The sequence below is a fragment of the Moschus berezovskii genome, chromosome 2 (assembly GCF_049115385.1).
Source record: "Moschus berezovskii isolate FMDL1 chromosome 2, NW_MosBer_1.0, whole genome shotgun sequence".
Lineage (NCBI taxonomy): Eukaryota > Metazoa > Chordata > Mammalia > Artiodactyla > Moschidae > Moschus > Moschus berezovskii.
In genome coordinates, this window is record NC_142461.1 from 4,243,796 (window position 1) to 4,266,851 (window position 23,056).

The 23,056-nt window shown below is 48.6% G+C and overlaps 1 protein-coding gene and 1 non-coding gene across 8 annotated transcripts in view; one reads left to right on the top strand and one right to left on the bottom strand.

Moving 5' to 3' along the window:
- The window catches only part of CDA (cytidine deaminase), a 37,039-nt gene that overhangs the window by 4,854 nt on the left and 9,129 nt on the right, over positions 1 to 23,056 (top strand). Inside the window, exons 2-5 of one of the 7 annotated variants that reach the window (XR_016039007.1) lie at positions 6,457 to 6,568; positions 11,445 to 11,502; positions 14,589 to 14,977; positions 16,142 to 16,252. Coding sequence is in view for 5 of the 7 variants with exons in the window: in XM_088843247.1 (XP_088699373.1) it covers positions 6,457 to 6,568; positions 9,508 to 9,727 (332 nt within the window). In the remaining 2 variants the exon portion in view is untranslated. Of the gene's footprint in view, positions 1 to 6,456; positions 6,569 to 9,507; positions 10,370 to 10,768; positions 11,404 to 11,444; positions 11,503 to 14,588; positions 14,978 to 16,141; positions 21,701 to 23,056 lie in introns of those variants that run through there. The other 6 variants (XM_055397731.2, XM_088843247.1, XM_088843262.1 and 3 more) reach the window with 6 other exon arrangements.
- On the bottom strand, positions 4,742 to 4,814 carry TRNAY-GUA (transfer RNA tyrosine (anticodon GUA)). The gene has a single exon. It is a non-coding gene; the product is annotated as a tRNA-Tyr (tRNA).

Genomic DNA, 23,056 nt, shown 5'->3' on the forward strand with positions numbered 1-23,056 from the left:
CTGTAATTAATTTGGGAGGGAAAAACCATATTTTAAAAAAGCAAAAACTTAAGGACATTCTGGTTAAAACTGAATGCAGCTTGTCTTGACTTAACCTTTAAAGCCGGTCCTTCATCTGTCTTCCCCCATCCAGTCCCTGCCCTCCAGATTCCCTCCCGGGGCTCCCTTTCTGCCTCAGGACCACTCTTTATGCTATATACAGCCCTGTTCCTAACCAGTTTTCTCTCCAGATAGCCCTGCCCACCCGCCACACCCGGTCCCATCCCAGCTTCATCCACTGGTCCTCTCCACTGTCGCTCAAAAGCAGCTTATCACAAAGACGGGCATCGCGAGCACCCCTCCGCTCTCTGGCTGAGTTAGGATAGAATTCATTAGTGAAACTGCCGCGTTGCATTTGCAGCGGGCGGGGAGGCGGGAACACGGAGAGAGGGGACTGTTCAAACACATGGCCGTGACATTTGTCTAGTGCAGTGGTTCTCACGCGTGGTCCCAGACCCACAGCCTCTGACACCTCCTGGGAATTTCTTAGAAGTGTCAGTTCGTGGACTCTGATCCAGAACTGCTAAAGCAGAAACTCAAGGGGTAGGACTCAGAAATCTTGTTGCTTTTTTAATTAAAAAAAAAAAATGTTTATTTGTTTGGCTCTGCAGGGTCTTACTTACAGCTCGTGGAATCTTTGCTCTTCCTCCCGACATGTGGGATCTCTTTCCCTGACCAGGGATTGAACCCGGGTCCCTGCATTGGAAGCGCAGAGTCTTAGCTGCCAGACCACCAGGGAAGTCCCTCAGAAATCTTTTAAGAAGCCCTCCAGGAGATGCCCACTTGCTTGAATGTGGGAATCCCTGCTCTAATCTGAAGATCGCTCAGAAGGCAGAGCGGATGCAGACGGGGGGACAGTGCTCGCTTCTCTGGGGGACTGGTCCCAGTCACCTCCTTGTGAATTCCCCTCCCTGCTGTTGTCTTGATGATATCCAACCCCAGCTCTGCCTTAAGTACCAAACACCTCAGAACACAGCCTCACTGAGACGCCACAAGGGAAGAACACTCTCTGTTAGGCCGGAGCGTGAGTCGGCTTCCTGCCCCAGCCTCAGCTTTTGCCTTCTGTAAAATGGGGTTATGATAGCATTTGCCCTACAGAACTGCTAAAAATTCCATGGAGAGCCTGGCAGATAAAGTGAAAGTGAAAGTCGCTCAGGCATGTCCGACTCTTTGCGACCCCATGGAACAGTCCATGGCTTTCTCCAGGCCAGAATACTGGAGTGGGTAGCCTTTCCCTTCTCCAGGGAATCTTCCCAACCCAGGGATCGAACCTAGGTCCCCCACATTGCAGGCGGATTCTTCACCAGCTGAGCCACGAGGGAAGCCCAAAGGAAAGCAATAAAAGAAAAGCTTAAAAGAAAGCAATTAGTAGTAATAGCACTATCTTCCGGAGAAGGCAATGGCAAGCCACTCCAGTACTCTTGCCTAGAAAATCCCATGGATGGAGGAGCCTGGTAGGCTGCAGTCCGTGGGGTCGCTAAGGGTCGGACACGACTGAGCGACTTCACTTTCACTTTTCACTTTCACACATTGGAGAAGGAAATGGCAACCCACTCCAGTGTTCTTGCCTAGAGAATCCCAGGGACGGGGGAGCCTGGTGGGCTTCCGTCTGTGGGGTCACGCAGAGTCGGACACGACTGAAGTGACTTAGCAGCAGCAGCACTATCTTCATAGTATTATTTTTGGTACAATCTTTTCTAATTATGGACCCCTAACTTGGCACCATCCCAGGCTGTCTCTCCTGTATGTTTGAGTCAGTGAGGCGAACACCAGGAATGGAGTTGGTTTGCCTGGATAGATGATATTCTTGTTCTTTGGGCTCAGGGAAGCAAAATTGTCTGGCCGTTCAGGATTACAGTTCACGGCCAAGGATTTCCTTCCTCCCTTCCTCCTCTTTCTGTGTTTTAAAGCAAGACTGGGAAATTACACTTGAACTTGCTGCTGCTGCTGCTAAGTCACATCAGTCGTGTCTGAATCTGTGCCTCAAATACACTTATTCCTTTGCACCTCAGAGACTTAGCATCAAAGTGCAAAAATCCAGTCGTTTGATAATAAGTAACCGAGCGTCACTGTTTTAGGCTCTGGGCCCAGTGACTGTTGCAGGCCCTGAGCATACTGTAATGCACTGTACAGACCAAGTCCCTGCCCTCAAGAATTTATACTTGGGGGGTAATGGGAAAATTAGATAATAGAGACATTCCAGGAAAGTGTTAAGTGTTAAAGCAGGAGAAATGGATTGAGAGAGCTGGAGGTGGTAGAGGGAGGAAGCAGTTTTAGATAGAGTAATCAGGGAAGGCTTCTCTGAGGAGGTGACATTTAAACAGAGACCTAGGTAGAGTGGGCCATGTGCTTAGAGCAGGGAAGAGTCCCAGGCAGTGAGGACAGCCAGTGCAAAGGCCCTGTGGCAGGCGTATACTTGGGGAAAAACTGGAACTCAAAAGCAGATGAAGTCCAGGAGGTAGGCAGGTTGGCACCAGGTGACAAGGGACTTTTTGTAATCATGTCACACCTTGAGCAGAGGCAGCAGAAACTCAGTCCCACCACCAGCAAAGCCTTGATGTTCGTGCGGTTAGGAATAGCAGCTCCCGCTGCTGGGCATTTACTCTGTGCCAGAGCTTGTGCTTATTGCTTTACATGCATGAACTCAACTCATTCCCACTAGAGGCCTGCGAGGAAGCTGCTGTCATTTTCATTTCACAAACTGAAAACGAGACATTCAAGGAGGTTCAGTCCCTTTCCCAAATTCTCAGAGCCAGAGCGCAAAGGGTCACAAGGTGGAACAGAACCCACAGACTCTTGCTACAAAATCCTATTTGAACAGTAGGGTATATGAGTGCGCTCCCTTCTAAAACACTCTCTCCGTCTTCTTAACTGGATTGTTGATGTTTTCACACACAGCAATGGAAGAGTTCTCTGTAAGAGGTCATTCTGAACTTCAAAAGCAGACACAGGCAATTGTCTTCAGAGTCCGGACCTCCGGCAGTCTGACAATTTGCTTTAAGAGCACCTCAGCAAAACCCAAGATTTATGTGAATCACGTCTAATGGGAAGGGTGTTCCTGAGTCAGAGACAAGGCAAGGGCGGAGAGGGTTGCTAGACCAAAGTGAAGTGGGGAGCAATTTTTCTGCTTCTGGGAGTAGCAAAAGTCAAACACGAGGGAGCCAACTCTCGTCCCAGCCTGACAGACACAAGGAGTGGTTCCTTTTCTTTGTGGCATTTCAGGGAGGCTGTTTTCAGGTGAGTTGGTGCTTGAACAAGGTCAGCAAAGGTGGGAGGAACAGGCAGGTGTGAGCAGGCAAGGATATGTTTACTGCTGCTGCTGCTAAGTCGCTTCAGTCATGTCCAACTCTGTGCGACCCCATAGACAGCAGCTCACCAGGCTCCTCCATCCCTGGGATTCTCCAGACAAGAACACTGGAGTGGGTTGCCATTTCCTTCTCCAATGCATGAAAGTGAAAAGTGAAAGTGAAGTCGCTCAGTCGAGTCCAGCTCTTCGCGACCCCACGGACTGCAGCCCACCAGGCTCCTCCGTCCATGGGACTTTCCAGGCAAGAATACTGGAGTGGGTTGCCATCGCCTTCTCCATAGGAAAGACTACTGCTGCTGCTGCTAAGTCACTTCAGTCGTGTCCGACTCTGTGTGACCCCATAGACGGAAGCCCACCAGGCTCCCCCGTCCCTGGGATTCTCCAGGCAAGAACACTGGAGTGGGTTGCCATTTCCTTCTCCAATGTGTGAAAGTGGAAAGTGAAAAGTGAAAGTGAAGTCGCTCAGTCGAGTCCAACTCTTCGCGACCCCATGGACTGCAGCCCACCAGGCTCCTCTGTCCATGGGACTTTCCAGGCAAGAATACTGGAGTGGGTTGCCATCGCCTTCTCCATAGGAAAGACTAACCGTCATCAAATCTCCCATTAGGCAAACGGAACACCTGTGGACCACCAGTCCACACAGTTACCAAGTCTGTGGGGCAAGAAATGTGAAGACTCGGGTGCACTGGGGGACACCTTGCCTCCCTTTTCGGCCCTGGGGGTAACCCCCTTGTCCACTGAGGCTGCTGGCTTTGCCCTCTGGGAGCTTCTTCCTTGACCATTTATCATCCTCAGCCATACAGCCAAAGTGGGTATCCAGGAGAATGCCCTCCTGGAGGGCACACAGCTCTCTGAGCTTACTTCTGATGGTAGGGTCTGGGGGGCCCCAGATTTCTCTAGGGATTGAACAGTCACAGGCTTTTATAGGCCAGACCTTTGACTTCATTGGCTACCCAATTCTGTCACACACAAAGAATCCTTTCTGTGCAATAGTTCTTCAGCCTGCCAACTCCCCTGTTTTACTAACTGGTTTCCCTACCCAGCCCTACCCTGCTGCCTCATTTAAACGGTGGCTACCTTGAAGCACCCGAAACAATGGCTAGGTGGAAATGACAGCCTTAATCAGATCTTTGCCACAGGGCTGTCTCACATTGCCAAGTAGAAAAATCCTCTGAGTCAGTAACATAGTTTGCCTTCCAGTTTATTACAGGTTGGGGCTTTATCAAATAATCTGCCAGGAGTATCAAGAGCCATCAGCTTTCCTTCTTGCCATATCTTTGTGTTCTTTCACATTGGTTTAGTTGCTAAGTCATGTCCGACTCTCGTGCTCCTCTGTCCATGGGATTCTCCAGAGAAGAATACTGGAGTGGGTTGCCATTTCCTTCTCCAGGGGATCTTCCTAACCCAGGGATCGAACCTGGGCCTTCTGCATTACAGGCAGATTCTTTACCAACTGAGCTACAAGGGAAGTCCCATCCCAACTGCTAAGCTAAGGCCACATAGTTTTGGTTTTGTTCTTTTTGTCAAAGCTACATCTTATTTTTACGGCCAATTTCTGTTTTAGTTGGATATAGGTTAAGTTACGATAACCAAGAGATCCCAAAATGCAGAGACTCGAATTCTTTTTCTCTCCCATGATTCAGAGTAGGCAGCTGGTCCAGGGCAAGTTAGGGCTTCGCAGGTGGCACTAGTAATAAAGAACCCGCCGGCTAATGCAGGAGACATAAGAGATGTGGGTTCGATCCCTAGGTCCGGACGATCCCCCTGGAAGAAGGCATAGCAACCCACTCCAGTATTCTTGCCTGGAGAATCCCCATGGACAGAGGAGCCTGGCGGGTTTCAGTCCACAGGGTCGCAAAGAGTCGGATACAACTAAGTAACTGGGCACACACGAACCAGGGCAAGTAGGTAATTCAACCCTGCTCCAGGAGTTGACCAGGGTTCCGAGTTCCTTCTGTTTTGTTGCCGATCCATCCTTATGAGCATAAAGCACTTGGTCAAAGCTGTCCCATCCCACCCCAGTCTCTGCAGGAGAGAAGAGAGGAAGAGGCAAGCAGTCTCTTTACAGAAGATGTGATCCAGGAGTTTCCCACCTCGCTTTGTGCCTCGTCCTATCAGGCAAAATGCTGCAAGGGGGGCTGGGAAATGTAGTCTCTGAGCAGCCATGGGGTCAGCCATATTGGAATGGGAATCACCTGTATTACTTAAAGGAAGAAGGAGAAAATGAATACTGGGGAACAATGAATATCCTGACCCAGGGAGAGGGGCAGGCTGTGAAGAGTGACATACTGTCTATCACACCCTGATGGTCCGGGGAGAGTCCAGCTCCTGTGGCCATCGGTTCATGACTTCACCTGCCTAGAAAGGGGGAGTCTGCTGGTCAGCCACTCTGGCTATGCCAGTGTTTTGTCTCCTGGGAAGGGCCCGTGGCCATTTGTCCCCAGGGACACTCCACAGAGGGCCACCGGGGAGGACTCCCTTACTGCGGGCTGTGCCACCTTGGCGGCCCACCTTTCACTGGAGGCCCAGGAATCGATGGCCCTAAGGCTTGTATAATCTCAGACACCCTTTGCAAAGACTGGGAGATTTTGCTTCTTAGTTTGTTGCTTTGGACACTTAACTGTTTTGCAAATCAACTCACAGAGAACCCTGGTTGAACTCTGACAGCTGGTATCCACATCAACAATTTGACCCAGGCCTGATCTTTGAATCAGCATCACCAGCATGCCCCACGCTGTGGTTTCTGTCTCTGAGACCCAGGCGGGGGCTCTGCTCACCTTCTTAAGCCTCGGCATCTCCCTTGGCCCTGACCTCGCTGGGAAAATGAGGGTGGGTTCATCAGCCCTGTGAGGCTCCCAGGTTTTGCTTCAAGACGCCAGCGCTGGGGAAGTGATGAGCATGGGAATTCCTTGGGAAAAGCCACCACACCAGTGAGTCACAAGCCTCTGGTAAAGTCACAAGTGCTTCTGGTAAAATTGCCTTCTCCTTCCCCTACCTTGTTCTGAGGAGCGGGTCCCTCCCAGCTCCGGAATGGGGCAAGCCTCTTACTCAACACATGCAACAGGAAGTGGTTCTGCTGGTAACGCAACTGGACTCTCCTCTCTTCTCAGGGTGCAACATAGAAAATGCCTGCTACCCGCTGGGCATCTGTGCCGAACGAACTGCCATCCAGAAGGCCATCTCGGAAGGGTACAAAGAGTTCAGGGCAATCGCCATTGCCAGGTGAGTGAGAAAGGCCAGTTGTAGCAATATTCACTCATCTGTCCGGCCAGCGTCCACCACACATCTGTTATTCATTCATTCATCTCTGGTGGTCATTCTGAACTTCCTATGTGCCAGGCACTCTAGGGACTGGGCTGAGGGCTAGAAGTAGAAGATAAATAAGAAACAGGCTCTGCCCTTGGTAAGCCTAAAGAGCAGATAAACAATCAGGACAACTCTAAGACAAAGGGAGGTGTGTTCTTGTTCTGATAATAGTGCAAAGTACAATAGCATCCCCATAAGATACAATAGAAAGGCCACAAAGAGTCCTAAAGTGAGAGGGACCTAAAAGTCACCTGATTAGACTTCCTGGCCACTGTACCCATTTTGCAGTTGAAGAAACTGAGGCCCAGAGAGGATGAGCAGCTTTCCTAGGAATTAGTGGCAAAGCTGGGACAGATAGATCTCTAGAGTCCGACTCCAGAATTCATTCCACTGTGCTGTGCTGTGATGGGAAATGAAACCCTCTTCCCTGCTCTCCTTGAGCCGATCCTGGGATCCTGTGTTCGCTGTGCAAGCTGGCACCTTTGCTTGGCATCAGTCACCCCTAGGTGCAAGAACCAGGATAAAAGGACAGGTTGGTGGGGTGACAGCCAGGCAGCCCAGATTATGGCCTAAACTGATGAGACTCTAGCCTGAGCTCTGGCTGAACAAGAGCACTTATCCACTCTCTCTGCATGCCCCAAACATAAATATCCAAGTTCCCACATGTGCCCTCAAAGGGAATTCTTTGAGTTCTTGCTGGCCATGGACCCAGACTCAGTGGCTTCAGGATTCAAGGGAAATGAATGGGCTGTTTTATTCATTCAGACCCCGTTACACTTCTGATTTAATGATAAATTGCTCTTGTGTGTACCACTGCATTGTCTATGAGAGAGAGTTCTCTTAGCAAGATAACAGCACAGGGAAAATAGATAGGAAATGTTGAATCTACCCAGAAAGAGACTACAGGGCTGACCTGGTGTTGGTCCTTAGAGACACCTGGCTGTGTGGGTCATGGACTAGGAGTAAATGATCTCTTCATTGTCGGGGATATGCAGGCCTTTTCTGGCAGAAATAGGGGAACCAAGAGCAAGGCTGGTGGGGTCTGCATGACAGAAACCAGCCTCCATTTCTTTGATAAGATCCTCAGTGGGGCTTGGTCTGGCCCCTGAGGTGATCCACGTTATTGAAGGTTTTTTCCCCTGAGTAACTGGAGCCAAGGATGCGCTTCTGGAGGAGGGCCTCAGCTTCTGAGGTCTGTCCTGGCTTCCCTCTGGCTTTGGGAGGAATAAATGAGGCCGCCCTGGGAACATTCTGTGCGGATGAGCAGAGATCAGGATGTGAATTACACTTCAGGGAAAAAAAAAAGAGGTGGGGGGGATAACTCAATTTCAAAGCTGATCCAAGAAAATAATGATATTCTGGGGAAAAGGAGGCCAAAGTCAACAAAAGGAGAATGACGAGGTGGTTCCAGTTGAAAGACTTTTTCTCTTGGTCATTGTCTACTCTTCAACATGACTGGGTTTTATTTGTGATGATTAGTAAATGTCCTTGTTTACACAAAAACTGCATTTTTTCCAGCGCCCAACTGCTCCTCTCTGGGTGCTCAGCCTGCACTGGCATCCCCAAGCCGGAAAAGCAGTATTACTGCGCTAATGATTTGTTAAATTGAGAGTATGGAGTTAGAGAGTGAATGGGAAGTGCCGGCTCCCTTGTTAGCGCTGATGGGCATGCACCGTCTCAGAGGGCCCCCTCGAGATCTGTGGAATGCAGTGTGCGCAGCTCAGGGGGATCTGGCTAACGAGGAGATGAGCTTGCCCCCCGGGGTCTCTGCTGTCATCATCAAGGCCCGTCAAGTCTGATGAGCTGGCCTCAGTGTGCGCCCAAGGTCAGCACAAACCACAGGAAACTGTCAGCACGAGGCAGGGGAGGCAGAGGGTAGAGGAAAGGGAGACGGAGGGGATGAGAGTAGGGTAAGGCCCTGTGCGCCCAGCACCTTCTGGGATGCTGCTTGTCACACCTCTCCCCTGAGCCTGATACCGTCTGCCTGTAGTTGTCACGTTTACACACAGATGTGATCTCCCTTTGAGACATCAAGGTCCCTGCAGGCGGGGATTCTCTGACGAGTCTCTGTTGCTCCCTCCCAGGCTTGCCTGGCATAGAGCAAGCTCTCAGCCAACATGCGTGCCACGAAGTAAAAAACAAAGACTCCCCTGGTTGTCCAGTAACTAAGACTCTCCGCTCCCAATGCAGGGGGCCTGTATTTGATCCCTGGTCAGGGAGCTTCCCTGGTGGCTCAGACGGGAAAGCATCTGCCCATAACGCGGGAGACCCGGGTTCAATCCCTGGTCAGGAAGATCTCCTGGAGAAGGAAATGGCAACCCACTCCAGTGTTCTTGCCTGGAGAATCCCATGACGGAGGAGCCTGGCTACAGTCTACATACTACAGTCCATGGGGTCACAAAGAGTCAGACACGACTGAGTGACTTCACTTTCACTTTCTTTCAGGGAACTAGATCCCTGCTACAACTAAGACCCCGCACAGCCAAATTAATTAATTAAAAAAAAAACTTGGTGGACTTCCCTGTGACTCAGTGGCAAAGAATCTGCTTGCCAATGCAAGACACGGGTTTGATCCCTGATCCCAGAGGATCCCACATGCCCTGGAGCCACTGAGCCTGTGCGACATAACCATTGAGCCTGTGTTCGGGAGCCCGGGAGCCGCAGCTACTGAAGCCCAGGCGCCCTAGAGCCTGTGCTCCACAAGAGAAGCCCCGCAGTGAGAAACCCGCCTGCACTAGAGAAAAGCCCGTGCAGCAACAAAGACCCAGCACAGCCAAAAACAAATAAATACAAAATAACAGAGTCCAGGACTTCCCTGGCAGTCCAGTGGTTAACATTCTGTGCTTCTAATGCAGGGGGCACCGGTTCAATCCCTGGTTGGGGGAAGATCCCGAATGCTGTATGGTGCAGCAAAAAAAAAACCCAAGCACCGCCTCCAAAGAGCTAACGAGAGGCTGTGGATGCAGCATCAGCAGCTTGATAACCAGAAGGGCTCATCTGGCTCAGTGTGCATCCTGGGCAGGGGTCCCCACCCTCTCGGGTCCCCTGGGGATCCCTCTGAAGCTTGGAGTGTGAGTGTGCTCAGTGAGGACCTGTACCTTTCCATGAGCAGAAGCTTTATTTGACTGGACCCCCACAGGTAAAAGGGAGTTGTCATGAGGTTTAAATAAAGCAGCAGCCCTCCACTCTCTCTCCCCTCAGCTGCTTTATTCAGTTCACAGCATCTGTCTCTAGCTGTGATTGATATGTGGTTGACTGATAGGCTGATGGTTTGCTGGTTATCTGGTTCCCCTGATTAGTCACAAACCCCTGAGTGCAGTGAATTTCACCTGTTTTGCTCACGGCTCTACCCCCAGCAGACAGTGCCTGACATACAGTAGGTGTTCAATAAGTACCTGTTTGTCAATTAGCATGAGATAAACACTATAAAATACTTTGGAGGGCATCTGGCACATTCTAGGCACCTATTGAACAGTGTGATAATTATTGTTAATACAAAATAGGTAAATTAATTATATTATACCACATAAAGCACATAGTGAATAATGAAACTGTACATGACAAGGTATGGAAATTATGACAGAGCTTATCTATCTGAAGGGATAATGTCCAGTGACTAGTATAGGCAGTGAGAATGTGTGTCTAGCATTCTGAAGTGTAGGAAGCTCTTTGCACAGCTTAGTTCATTTTATCCTGGCATTTCTACAATGTGGATGACGTTATTCCCCACATTTTATAGGCAAAGAAATGACCCTTGCATGGGTTAAAATGACTTGGTCAAAATCACTCATAATGAACAAAAGGAGGAACTGATCAAGAACTGAATTTTAAATCCTGTGATCTTCCAGAGACATCAGAGAACTGTGGGTCTTAGAAGCGCAAAGATGATGGTGACCACTGGCTTAACTTCTGATGCTTCATCAGGCTTGGAGGTTCTCATGGTTTCCTCTTTTTTTAAACACCGTCTTTTGTCCTGCTCAGAACTGGAGGGCTGCCTGCAGGTGCCTTCATTCTCAGAGACAACCCCTTGGCTGTAAGCTTCTCTTCTCAGCTTCTCAGATGCAGGCGCCCAGTTTTCTCAAGGACTCACATGTGTCTTATCCTTTTATGCCCCAGGACATTTGCACATACTATATCCTTGTCTGCAACAGAGAAAAACCCGGAGCTTCAGAATAGCACTCTGTTACTTCGCCTTCATGAATCTGTGTCCATGATGATAAAATGGTCATCTGGATGCTCAGGTTACACTGAGAGTTAAATGAGATAATGTCTACAAGTGCCTGGTCCAGAGCTTGGAGCGGATCAGGTGCTCACTAATGATGGCTTATGAACTCTACGCCTCCTCCAAGGACCAGGCCAATGCCACCTCCTCCATGAAATACTCTCTCTCCCTCCCTAGTAAAGGATCATCTCCTGCTTACCATGTGTTCTTCGTGCGTGTTGTTTGAAATGATAACTCATCTAGTTTTCTTTGTCACCCACTGGGTTGAAGGCTAGAGACAAATTCTCTTTAACCTTTGAGTCCCTGGGTTGTGGGTGATAGTAAGTGTTCACTAAACATTCACTGGACACACCAGTGAAAAGAATGGTCCTACCCATGGTCTTGCCTCTTGCAAGTGTGGAAAGTTCTGTCCACGTCTTCTCAGCCTCTAGGACACAGTTCATCTGTGAACCAGGAACTGCCTGGAGGGATTTGACTTGATCTGCAGGCAGGCAGTACTCCTGAATTTAAGCAATCATTCTCATGTTTCCAAAGAGACTGATCTGTGGTTTTGTTTCTCTGCTTCCCCAGTAACTTGCAAGATGATTTTATCTCACCCTGTGGGGCTTGCAGACAGGTCATGAGAGAGGTAAGCAACTTCCCTTTCTTTCTGGAATGGATTTCCCCCAGCTCTTCCCTGCTCTTCCGGGCCCCGGGAGCCAAGTCAGGCCAAGTGAAGAGACACAGCGGCTGTGCTATTAGCTGGGCTGGCTGACTCCTAAGGCCTTCCCAAGCTTGCATGAATCACTGGAAATTATTCTTTCATTCAGCAAATGAATGAGTGAGTGTCTGTTCTGTGCTAGGCATTGACCTTGCTCTGGCTAGACAGCGGTGAAAAGACAGGCCTACACTCACAGGCGTTATAGTCTAGTGTAGAAGACAGACAAATAAGAAGCAAAATAAATCAACAGCTACAGTTGCTGAGAGTGATGAGAGCTACAGAGAAAAAAGTGCAGAAGAAAGGAGGTGAGAGTGACAGAAGGTGGAGCTGACTCTAGGTCAGAGTCAGAGGTCAGCAAACCACAGCCTGCAGGCAAATCCAGACTTCTGCTTGTTGTTGTAAATAGTGTTACTGGCAGGCATCCACACCCACCAATTCACACGTTCCCTCTGGCTGCTTGGGTCCTACCGAGGGAGAGAGAGCACTTACAACAGGGACCTAATGGCCCGCAAGGCCTAAAATATTTACTATCTGGCCCTTTATGGGAAAAAGTTTGCCAACCCCTGCTTTTAGATAGCCAGGAAGGGCCTCTTTTTGAGGATAACATTTGAGTAGAGATATAAATAACAAGAGAGTTCCAGAAAAACATCTATTTCTGCTTCATTGACTATGCCAAAGCCTTTGACTGTGTGGATCACAATGAACTGTGGAAAATTCTGAAAGAGATGGGAATACCAGACTACCTGACCTGCCTCTTGAGAAACCTGTATGCAGGTCAGGAAGCAACAGTTAGAACTGGACATGGAACAACAGACTGGTTCCAAATAGGAAAAGAAGTACGTCAAGGTTGTATATTGTCACCCTGCTTATTTAACTTATATGCAGAGTACATCATGAGGAACGTTGGGCTGGGAGAAGCACAAGCTGGAATCAAGATTGCCGGGAGAAATATCAATAACCTCAGATATGCAGATGACACCACCCTTATGGCAGAAACTGAAGAGGAGCTAAAAAGCCTCTTGATGAAAGTGAAAGAGGAGAGTGAAAAGGTGGGCTTGAAGCTCAACATTCAGAAAACGAAGATCATGGCATCTGGTCCCACCACTTCATGGGAAATAGATGGGGAAACAGTGGAAACAGTGTCAGACTTTATTTTTTTGGGCTCCAAAATCACTGCAGATGCTGATTGCAGCCATGAAATTAAAAGACGCTTATTCCTTGGAAGGAAAGTTATGACCAACCTAGATAGCATATTAAAAAGCAGAGATATTCAACCAAGGTCCGTCTAGTCAAGGCTATGGTTTTTCCCGTGGTCATGTATGGATGTGAGAGTTGGACTGTGAAGAAAGCTGATCACTGAAGAATTGATGCTTTTGAACTGTGGTGCTGGAGAAGACATTTGAGAGTCCCTTGGACTGCAAGGAGATCCAACCAGTCCATTCTGGAGGAGATCAATCCTGGGTGTTCATTGGAAGGACTGATGCTAAAGCTGAAACTCCAATACTTTGGCCACCTCATGCGACGAGTTGACTCATTGGAAAAGACTCTGATGCTGGGAGGGATTGGGGGCGGGAGAAGGGGCCGACAGAGAATGAGATGGCTGGATGGCATCAGCGATTTGATGGACATGAGTTTGAGTGAACTCCGGGAGTTGGTGATGGACAGAGAGGCCTGGCGTGCTGTGATTCATGGGGTCACAAAGATTCGGACACGACTGAGCGACTGAACTGAACTGATAAATAACGAGAAAAGATGAGACAGACCAAGATCTCGAGATTTGCAGGTGGAGGAAGCAGCAGGTTTAATGCCCACATGCTTGGTGAGTTGCATGAGCAGTATGAAAGCCAAAGGCTAGAACACCGGGGCAGGGCTTGGGGGTTAGTGACCGGTGAAGACAGAGAGGTGGTCAGGGGCGTATCACGCAGGGTCTAGTAGGCCGTGTATAGGGTATATTTCACTCCAGGAATAAAGGGAACTGAATCGTACACTTAAAAAATGGTCAAAATGATAAATCGTATGTATATTTTGTGATATTAAAACACAAGTTGAGGGGAGAAAAGAATAAAGGGAATTCAGTGACTGTTTTTAAGGAGGGACTCAAAAGATCTGATGTACTTTTTACAAAGGTCTTGGTTGGAAGTCAGTTTCTTCAATTCTAAAACCAAGGGGTGGATTCGATCCTTTCTTCTGAATCTGGGCTCAGTGAGGTTTTTGATGTGTATATGTACATTTGAGGAAGAGGGATGTCAGTAGCTCTGGTGGACTCTCAAAGGGGCCTGTGTCCGCCAGAGCCCCCAAAGGCTAAAGCCATCAACTTGAAGAGTCACAGGCCTTGAACTCTGATGAGACATCCTCAACCCCTCTGTACAGCATCTCATTTAATCCCCACGCCCCGCCTGGAGGGAAGTGTGGGTCGTTATCCCTATTTGTCAGAGAAGCAAGTGACCTGCTGAAGGACACACAGCCAGCCGGTCAGTGGCAAGCTGGCACTCACTGTAGCCGTTCCGGCCGACAGCAAAGCCCACACTCCCCTCGTGAAGGCCCCCCTCTCCTTCTTTACAGGCCTACAAAAGGGACAAATTATTTTTGGCCACAGTGGAGATAAAATGATGCTGTGCAGAATCAGAGTGGCTTGTTCCATGGGGCCTTCTGCTTTGGGAGCTGCTGGAGTTTGGGGGGAGGCGGGAGAGTGTTTCTGTTTTGCTGTTGCGTCTTGGGGGGCTACTAGCATCTTTGGAACACACAGACATCTTCATCCTCCTGCTGCTTGCCAGGCCTGCAAATCAGGCACGATTAGCAGGACTTATTTCCCAAATCTAGATGAAAAAATGCCACTAGGAAGGCTCTGAATTCACATTAGGGACTTCATTCACCCCTGGTTAGAGGGGCGCAAATGGCCACCCAGCCCCACGGCGTGTCCCAGGCCACAGACAGCAAGCACATCAGGATGCCAGCTCCCTGACTCCCCAGGCCCTGCCTCCGTATAATTGCTCAAGGCTGTTTTCTCCACACAGATCAGATGTTGGCAAATGAGAGACAGCGAATGGAAAAGCTGAAGGAGAGAGAAGCAAAACGGAAACCCAAATGCAAATAATAAGAGCTGAAGCTTGGGGGCCGGAGGCCTGGCACTTAAACTCGCCTCCACTCAACTTTCACCCACACCCTCAGGCGGAGCCCGCCAAGCAGAAAAATGTCCTTCCTTAAAACATTAGCTTTAAAAAGACGGACTGTGCCTGGTAATAACTTGGTGATTCAGGCCGAAGCATCAACAGCAGGCTGCAGACCTGAGCAGTCACTGGGAACCGCTGCTGCTGCGGCTGCTAAGTCGCTTCAGTCGTGTCCGACTCTGTGCGACCCCATAGACAACAGCCCACCAGGCTCCCCCGTCCCTGGGATTCTCCAGGCAAGAACACTGGAGTGGGTTGCCATTTCCTTCTCCAATGTGTGAAAGTGAAGTCGCTCAGTCTTGTCCGACTAGTAGCAGCCCCATGGACTGCAGCCCACCAGGCTCCTCTGTCCATGGGATTTTCTAGGCAAGAGTACTGGAGTGGCTTGCCATCGCCTTCTCCGCTAGGAACCGCTAGTTGTCAGTAAAAATGGCTTCCATTGGGTATTTACTGTATGCAGGCCCTCTCCGTCCATTGCCTCCAGTACTCATGGCATCTGGCCAGGCAGAGATGTTGACTCCAACTCCCCAGGATACTCTCCATTATACTGCTGAGTTAACTCTCCACCCAGGACACCTATCTTCCTGCCTGATAAGTCGTTTGTCTCTAAAACCATTTCACAGATGAAGATGCTGAGACCCAAAGCGTTTCATCATTTGCCCCATGTTACTCTGCAAAGCCTCAGTTTTCTTATCAGTAAAATGGGAGTGATATCCACCTGCCTCAAAGGGCAGATGATGCAATCCTGCATGTTCGTTGCACACTGTGCGATGAGGCAGGCATGCAACCTCTCCAGGTCCTCAGGAGTTATCGAGAGGCCCCAAGGGAAGAAGATATGAGTTGTTGTTTGTCACAGCAGGAGGGGATCTGGCCCCAGGGGTTAGATATTGTTCTTATAAAGCCCTATTGTTGTTCACTTGCTGAGTCACATCAGACTTTTTGTGACCCCATAGACTGCCACACACCAGGCTTCCCTGTCCTTCACTATCTCCCGGAGTTTGCTCAAACTCATGTCCATTGAGTCGGTGATGCTGCCTAGCCATTTCATCCTCTGCCACCCTCTTCACCTTTTGCCTTCAACCTTTCCCAGCTTCAGGGTCTTTTCCAACGAATCAGTTCTTCATATCAGGTGGCCAAAGTACTGATGAGTCCTAATCACAGATCAGAGCGTTTACTTCCCCTTAGCAATGTGCCAAGCACTGTGCTAACTGCTTATGCCATCTTTCCCTGGCTCCTGCCTCAGGCCCTATCAACCAGGTATGATTATTATCATTCCCATTTTACAGATGAGAAAACCGAGGCACAGGGAGGCGCATTAAACAGTAAGAGGCACTCAACCCAGGGCAGCCCTTACCCCTCGCCACACTGCGTCCCTCACGCTGGCTTTGCCTCTTTTCCAGTTTGGCACCGACTGGGCTGTCTACATGACCAAGCTGGACGGCACGTATGTTGTCAGGACAGTCCAGGAGCTGCTGCCTGAATCTTTTGGGCCCAAGGACCTGCAGAAGATCCAGTGAGGGATGGAGAGCACCCTCTTCCTGGGAGCCCCTGCGTTCCTACATGGGCTAACAGGGACGCCCACCCAGAGGACTTCATGAAGACATTCTCACAGACCTGGGGGCACCTGCCGAACGGGCCCCAACCCCCCAGGCACTGGGCGGAGACTATGTTTCCAGTTAACACTCAGCACCAGGTTTCTACTGAAGTGATGCAGTGTTTCCATTACAGCCCCTCCTTGCACCCCGTCTTGTTGGCCCGGAACTCAGGGCACCCTGTCCCTGCCTCTCCTTCCTGCGGCCTCTTTCAAATTCCAGCCTCGTCTGGACTGCTTCCCCATCTGCCTTCCCAAGGTTCTGTCCTGCTCTGGGTGACCTTTCTAATGATAAACATCACAGAACATTTGAGAGAGGCATTTTGCTCCATCTCCTTGCTGTAGCTCTCAGGAGGGGCAGTCTTTACATTAAATAGAAAGGCCTGGACTCTTTCTGCCAGGAAAAGAATCAGGCACCTTGAATCTGTGTAGCTGGTGTAGAGAGCTGAGTTTTTAGGTTTCTTGTCCCTGCCTTCTTCCGATGGGGGCCCACTGAGCTAGGTCTTCCTGAGAACAGCCGTTTCTAGAGTCTGTTCTGGGCTAAGTCAGACCTGGGCCCTGCATGCTGTCACCCCCCAAGTATAAATGTGGGGGTGCTGTTTGTCTAGACGGCAGAGCAAACGTCTCTAGGAGGACCTACTGTGTGTCCAGTGTCTTTACCTGGATTATTTTGTATTTAAAGTACTCAGTAAAGTAGCTACCTCCCCCTTCTTACGGTTGGGGGCCCTGGGCCTCAGGTTGAGTAACTTGCTTTCTGACCACAGCAAAGTTTAAACCAAAATCCAGGTCCCATCACTCCCCCTGGTAAGGTATAGTTCGGACCGAGGCAGAAAAGGAAAGATGACCTCAATGGAAGTATGTTACCTTTATTCAGGCAAGGAGGGGTGACAGGTGACCAGGCTGAGCCCTGAGAGGGATCAGGGAGGCTCCATATTTATAGGGAGGTTTGTGGAAGCGATAAGGGAAACGTTAATCAGGTGGGATGTTTTAGGTATTCTTTAGTTGAGATGGCATTTGTAGTTGGGCAGGGGGTGATAAGTCTTCTGGGCAGGTGTAAGGGGTGGAAGGTTTCTAGACAGGGGGTGATAAGTCCCAGGTAGATACAACCGGCCTGGAGCATCAGGGAGGGACCTAAAGTTCTGTTTTGTTTTCTCCGAAGTTAAATGATTCAGCAAGGGCCTTTGAGACGGTTGTTTTCTTTTCTAGGCCCAAAGACTCCTTCACCCCTAGGATCTAGAAACAGTGCCTGCTCTTTGCCATGTGCTGTGATGTAGCAGACCTGGAATCTGAACCAGTTCTAACTCTGAGTATCTTTTTCCACTTTTCCTGCAGCTGATGTCTGGCTGCCTCTATTTACTGAGTCTTTTCTATATGCCAAATACTGCAGAGAAAGATGTATAAGAAACAGTCTCTGCCTTTGAGGAATTTGCAATCTGATGGGGAGACAGGTGTAGGCAGGACTCACGCTCAGAAATATACACTGTGGTCTAGGCTGGCAGCAAGTGCAGGGGAGCAGCAGTCTGCCTTCTGGGGAGTGAAGAGGGTCAGAGAGGGAACTGTCTGTTTTGTTGGTGCAATCAGGAGGGTGAGGACTGAAAAGGGAAGGAGCTGGGCTGGCTCTGTAAAGGGGGCTGGCAGCTCTGGGTGTCCTCCCTGGAGGAACTGGCCTTGGGGCCAGCCTGTGTAGCTGGGGTAAGAATAGAGCATGGGTTTCCTCTTTCACCCCTTCCCTGGGAGTCCTTTCTTTTGAGATCAGAGCATCTGCAGGGATTACTGGTGCGTGTGTGCTAAGTCGTTTCCATCGTGTCCGACTCTTTGTGACCCCATGGACTGTAGCTCACCAGATTCCTCTGTCCGTGGGATTCTCCAGGCAAGAATACTGGAGTGGGTTGCCATGCCTTCCTCCAGGGGATCTTCCCCATCCAGGGATCGAACCGTGTCTCTTACACCTGCCTATGACAAGCTAGTTCTTAACCACTAGCGCCACCTAGGAAACCCTACTGTCTGGTAAGACTGGCTTTTCCATTACCCACCCAGACTTATTGCTGCCATCTCGGGAGACAGAAAAGTAGCATTTCCAACATTCTACATGATGCAAGACTGCACCCTGCCTTTCTCTAGAAATGGTTGCTGAGAACGTCAGCACACTCTTCTGAATGTCCTCAACCAGGAGAAGTGAAGAAAGAAAAAGAAGAGAGGAGGCAGGAAGAAAACGGGCCAAGACATTAACATCAGTTAAAATTCCGATCAATGGGAATCTAGAGTAGTGGGTTATTTTCCTTTGTACATATCTTGATTTTTTTAATTCCCAAAATATTTCTTTTTCATTTAACAACAACAACAAAAATGGTATGGCCTAATAGAGTTAAACCGCCTCCAAACTGGGTGGCCATCAAACTGTGTGATTTCATTACGCTGAGTCTCAGTTTCCTCATCTGTAATCAGCGGGGACAGCTCCCAGGGAACAGCATTGTCTATGGATCAAAGGAAAGAAGGCCTTACTGAGAGCCTGGTGCTAGGTCCTCAGTAAGCTCTTGATACATGCCAGCTGTTCCTCTTATGAAGGGTGACAAATCTGGGTCCTTTGCAGATGGATGTGATTTTTGCAAACAGGCTTTTACACTCATTTAATAATTTTTTAATTGAGTTCCTACTGTGTTGTAGGGCTGGAGCCACACCCTGGGGTTGCAGCAGTAAAGACAGATAAAATCCCTGTCCTCACAGGGCTCTGACTACCTGTGGGAAAGACATCTAAGTCAGCGGTTCCCAGTCTTTCAGGCACCAGGGACCAGTTTCGTGGAAGACAGTTTTTCCCTAGACCAGGTGGTAGGAGGGTGGTTAGGGGATGGGTCTAGCCCATTACATTTACTGTGCACTTTATTTCTATTGGGAATTCCCAGATGGTACAGTGGTCAAGAATCTGCCTTCCATTGCCAGGAGATTCGGGTTCAATCCCTGGGTCGAGAAGATCTCCTGGAGTAGAAAATGGCAACCCACTCCAGTATTCTTGCCTGGAAAATCCCATGGACAGAGGAGTTTGGTGGGCTACAGTTCATGGGGGGGCAAAGAGCCAGATACAACTGAGCACTCATGCACCACACTTATTTCTGTTATTATTACATCAGTTCCACCTCAGATCATTAGGCATTAGATCCCTGATCTAAATGATTCTAGGGACTTCCCTGGTGGTCCAGTGGTTAAGACTTCACCTTCCAGTGCAAGGGGTGCAAGTTCAGTCCTTTGTTGGGGAGCTGAGATTCCCACATGCCTCACAGGCAAAAAACCAAAATATAAAAAAGATACAATATTGTAACAAATTCAAAAAATACTTTTTAAAAATGGTCCACATTTTTAAAAAATCTTTAAAAAATAAAATAAATGATCTGTCCATCATGACAAGGGCCACCCAAGGGGAAAGAAGTGCTCTGGGGGCAAGTCGCAGGGGGAATGGAGTTGGCCTGAGAATGGGCAGGGCACCCCTAAGGAGGAGATATTTCAGCCGGGGCACAAGAAAGGCCAGCCAGTTGGGGAGTGGGATAGGAGGAGGGGCAAAGAATGAAGAACGGAGGACTGAGTCTAGTGTCCTGTTGTGCATGCGTGCCTGCTAGGTCGCTTCAGTCGTGTCTGACTCTTTTCTACCCCATTGGCTTTAGCCCACTAGGCTTCTCTGTCCGTGGGATTCTCCAGGCAAGAATACTGGAGTGGGTTGCCATGCCCTGCTCCAGCGGATCTTCCTGACCCAGGGGATCGAATCCACATCTCTTACATCTCCTGCATTGGCAGGCAGGTTCTTTACCACTTCATGGGAACAGACTGGGGAAGGCACTTTGCAAAGAAGGATTCCAGAAATTATTCGAACAATGTCCCCTTGGAAGAACAACACTCATTTGGCTGCAGAGAGGCTGGGATGTTTGTTTGAAATAAAAGCACTTTCATTTTGCAGTCCTGCTGTTCTGAGGGCTGTGATTTCAGAGCAGCACGTGTTCTATTGTTTAAGGCTGTCTGTGTTTTCAGGGCCCTAAAGCTAAGTCCCAGATTCCCGTGGACATAAATAGAAGCATGTATGTCTCTGCTGCTCTTGCCGGCTGCTGCTTACTGCTTGTGTAAACTACACGATTCTTTAGGATTTCCTTTTGGCAGGGAGGAGGGAACAAATATGATTCACAGGTGCCAGGGATACTTTGGGTGCCTGTGTCTGAAATGAAGTCAGAAAATGCTGTTCAAGAATAAATAATGGAATGGCCTAATAAGTCTCACATGCATGAGTGCATGCTAAGCGCTTTAGTCGTGTCTGACTCTGTGACCCTATAGACTGCAGCCCGCCAGGCTCCACTGTCCATGGGATTCTCCAGGCAAGAAGGTGGGTTGCTGTGCCCTCTTCCAGAGGATCTTCCTGACCCAGGGATCAAACCCACATCTCTTACATCTAACCTGCATTGGCAGGTGGGTTCTTTACCACTAGCACTACCTGGGAAGTCCAGTAAGTCTCACACATAGATAATATTTTTTATTGGGTTATATGAACACAGAAAATACTTGGAAGGAATGCCTACTCTGTTAATAGTTGTTGAGGGGTATGGGAAGGGGAAGTTAAGGGAAGACAAATTAAAAGCTCTATGACTAAACAGAAAAAAAAAAGACATAATGATTGTGCTAGCTACCTATGGCTGTGTAACAAATTATGCCAAAATTTAGCAGCTTGGGACAATACAAATTTATTATCACATGGTTCCTGCAGGTCAGGAGTCTTGGATGAGCTGGGTCATCTCAAAGTCTCATACAAGACTGCAGTTAAGGCATCACTGGGGCTGCAGGCTCATCTGAAGTCTCGACTGGGGAAGGATCAACTTCAAAGCTCACATATGGCTGTTGGCAGGACTCCTACGGGCTGTTGCTGTTACTATTTAGTTCCCTGTAACATGAGCCACTCTACAGGGCAAGTCACAGCACAGCAACTGGCTTCCCTCAGAAGAAGCATGAGGGGGAGCCAGAGAGAAGCCAGAGTTTTTTGGTAGCCTGACCGCAAAAGTAATATCCCATCACTTTGCCAAATTCTATGCCTTAGAAGATTTCCCTGAAGTCCAGCCCACAGTAAAGGGGAAAGGATTCCACAAAGGCATGGATGCTGGCTTGTGGTGGGTGTCACTCTAAAGATGTAAAAATTGGGGCTTAGACTCTACACATGAACATCACCAGATGGTCCACACCGAAATCAGATTGATTATATTCTTTGCAGCCAAAGACGGAGAAGCTCTATACAGTCAGCAAGAACAAGACCAGGAGCTGACTGTGCCTCAGATCATGAACTCCTTATTGCCAAATTGAGACAGAAATTGAAGAAAGTGGAGAAAACCACTAGACCATTCAGGTATGACCTGAACCAAATCCCTTATGACTATACAGTGGAATTGAGAAATAGATTTAAGGGACTAGACCTGATAGAGTGCCTGATGAACAATGGACGGAGGTTCGTGACATTGTACAGGAGACAGGAATCAAGACCATCCCCAAGAAAGAGAAATGCAAAAAAGCAAAATGGCTGCCTGAGGAGGCCTTACAAATAGCTGTGAAGGGAAGGGAAAAGCAAAGGAGAAAAGGAAAGATATACCCATTTGAATGCAGAGTTCCAGGGAATAGGAAGGAGAGATAAGAAAGCTTTCCTCAGCAATCAATGCAAAGAAATAGAAGAAAACAATAGAATGGGAAAGACTAGAGATCGCTTCAAGAAAATTCGAAATACCAAGGGAACATTTCATGCAAAGATGGGCTCAATAAAGGACAGAAATGGTATGGACCTAACAGAAGCAGAAGATATTAAGAAGAGGTGGCAAGAATACACAGAACTGTACAGAAAAGATCTTCACAACCCAGATAATCACCATGGTGTGATCACTCACCTAGAGCCAGACATCCTGGAATGTGAAGTCAAGTGGGCCTTAGGAAGCATCACTACGAACAAAGCTAGTGGAGGTGATGGAATTCCAGTTGAGCTATTTCAAATCCTGAAAGATGATGCTGTGAAAGTGTTGAACTCAATATGCCAGCCAATTTGGAAAACTCAGCAGTGGCCACTGGACTGGAAAAGGTCAGTTTTCATTTCAATCCCAAAGAAAGGCAATGCCAAAGAATGCTCAAACTACCGCACAATTGCACTCATCTCACACGCTAGTAAAGTCATGCTCAAAATTCTCCAAGGCAAGCTTCAACAATACATGAACTGTGAACTTCCAGATGGTCAAGCTGGTTTTAGAAAGTGCAGAGGAACCAGAGATCAAATTGCCAACACCCTCTGGATCATCGAAAAAGCAAGAGAATTCCAGAAAAACATCTATTTCTGCTTTATTGACTATGCCAAAGCCTTTGACTGTGTGGATCACAATAAACTGTGGAAAATTCTAAAAGAGATGGGAATACCAGACCACCTGACCTGCCTCTTGAGAAACCTGTATGCCGGTCAAGAAGCAACAGTTAGAACTGGACATGGAACGACAGACTGGTTCCAAATAGGAAAAGGAGTACGTCAAGGCTGTATGTTGTCACCCTGCTTATTTAACTTATATGCAGATTACATCATGAAAACGCTGGGCTGGAAGAAGCACAAGCTGGAATCAAGATTGCTGGGAGTAATATCTATAACCTCAGATATGCAGATGACACCACTCTTATGCAGAAAGCAAAGAAGAACTAAAAAGCCTCTTGATGAAAGTGAAAGAGGAGAGTGAAA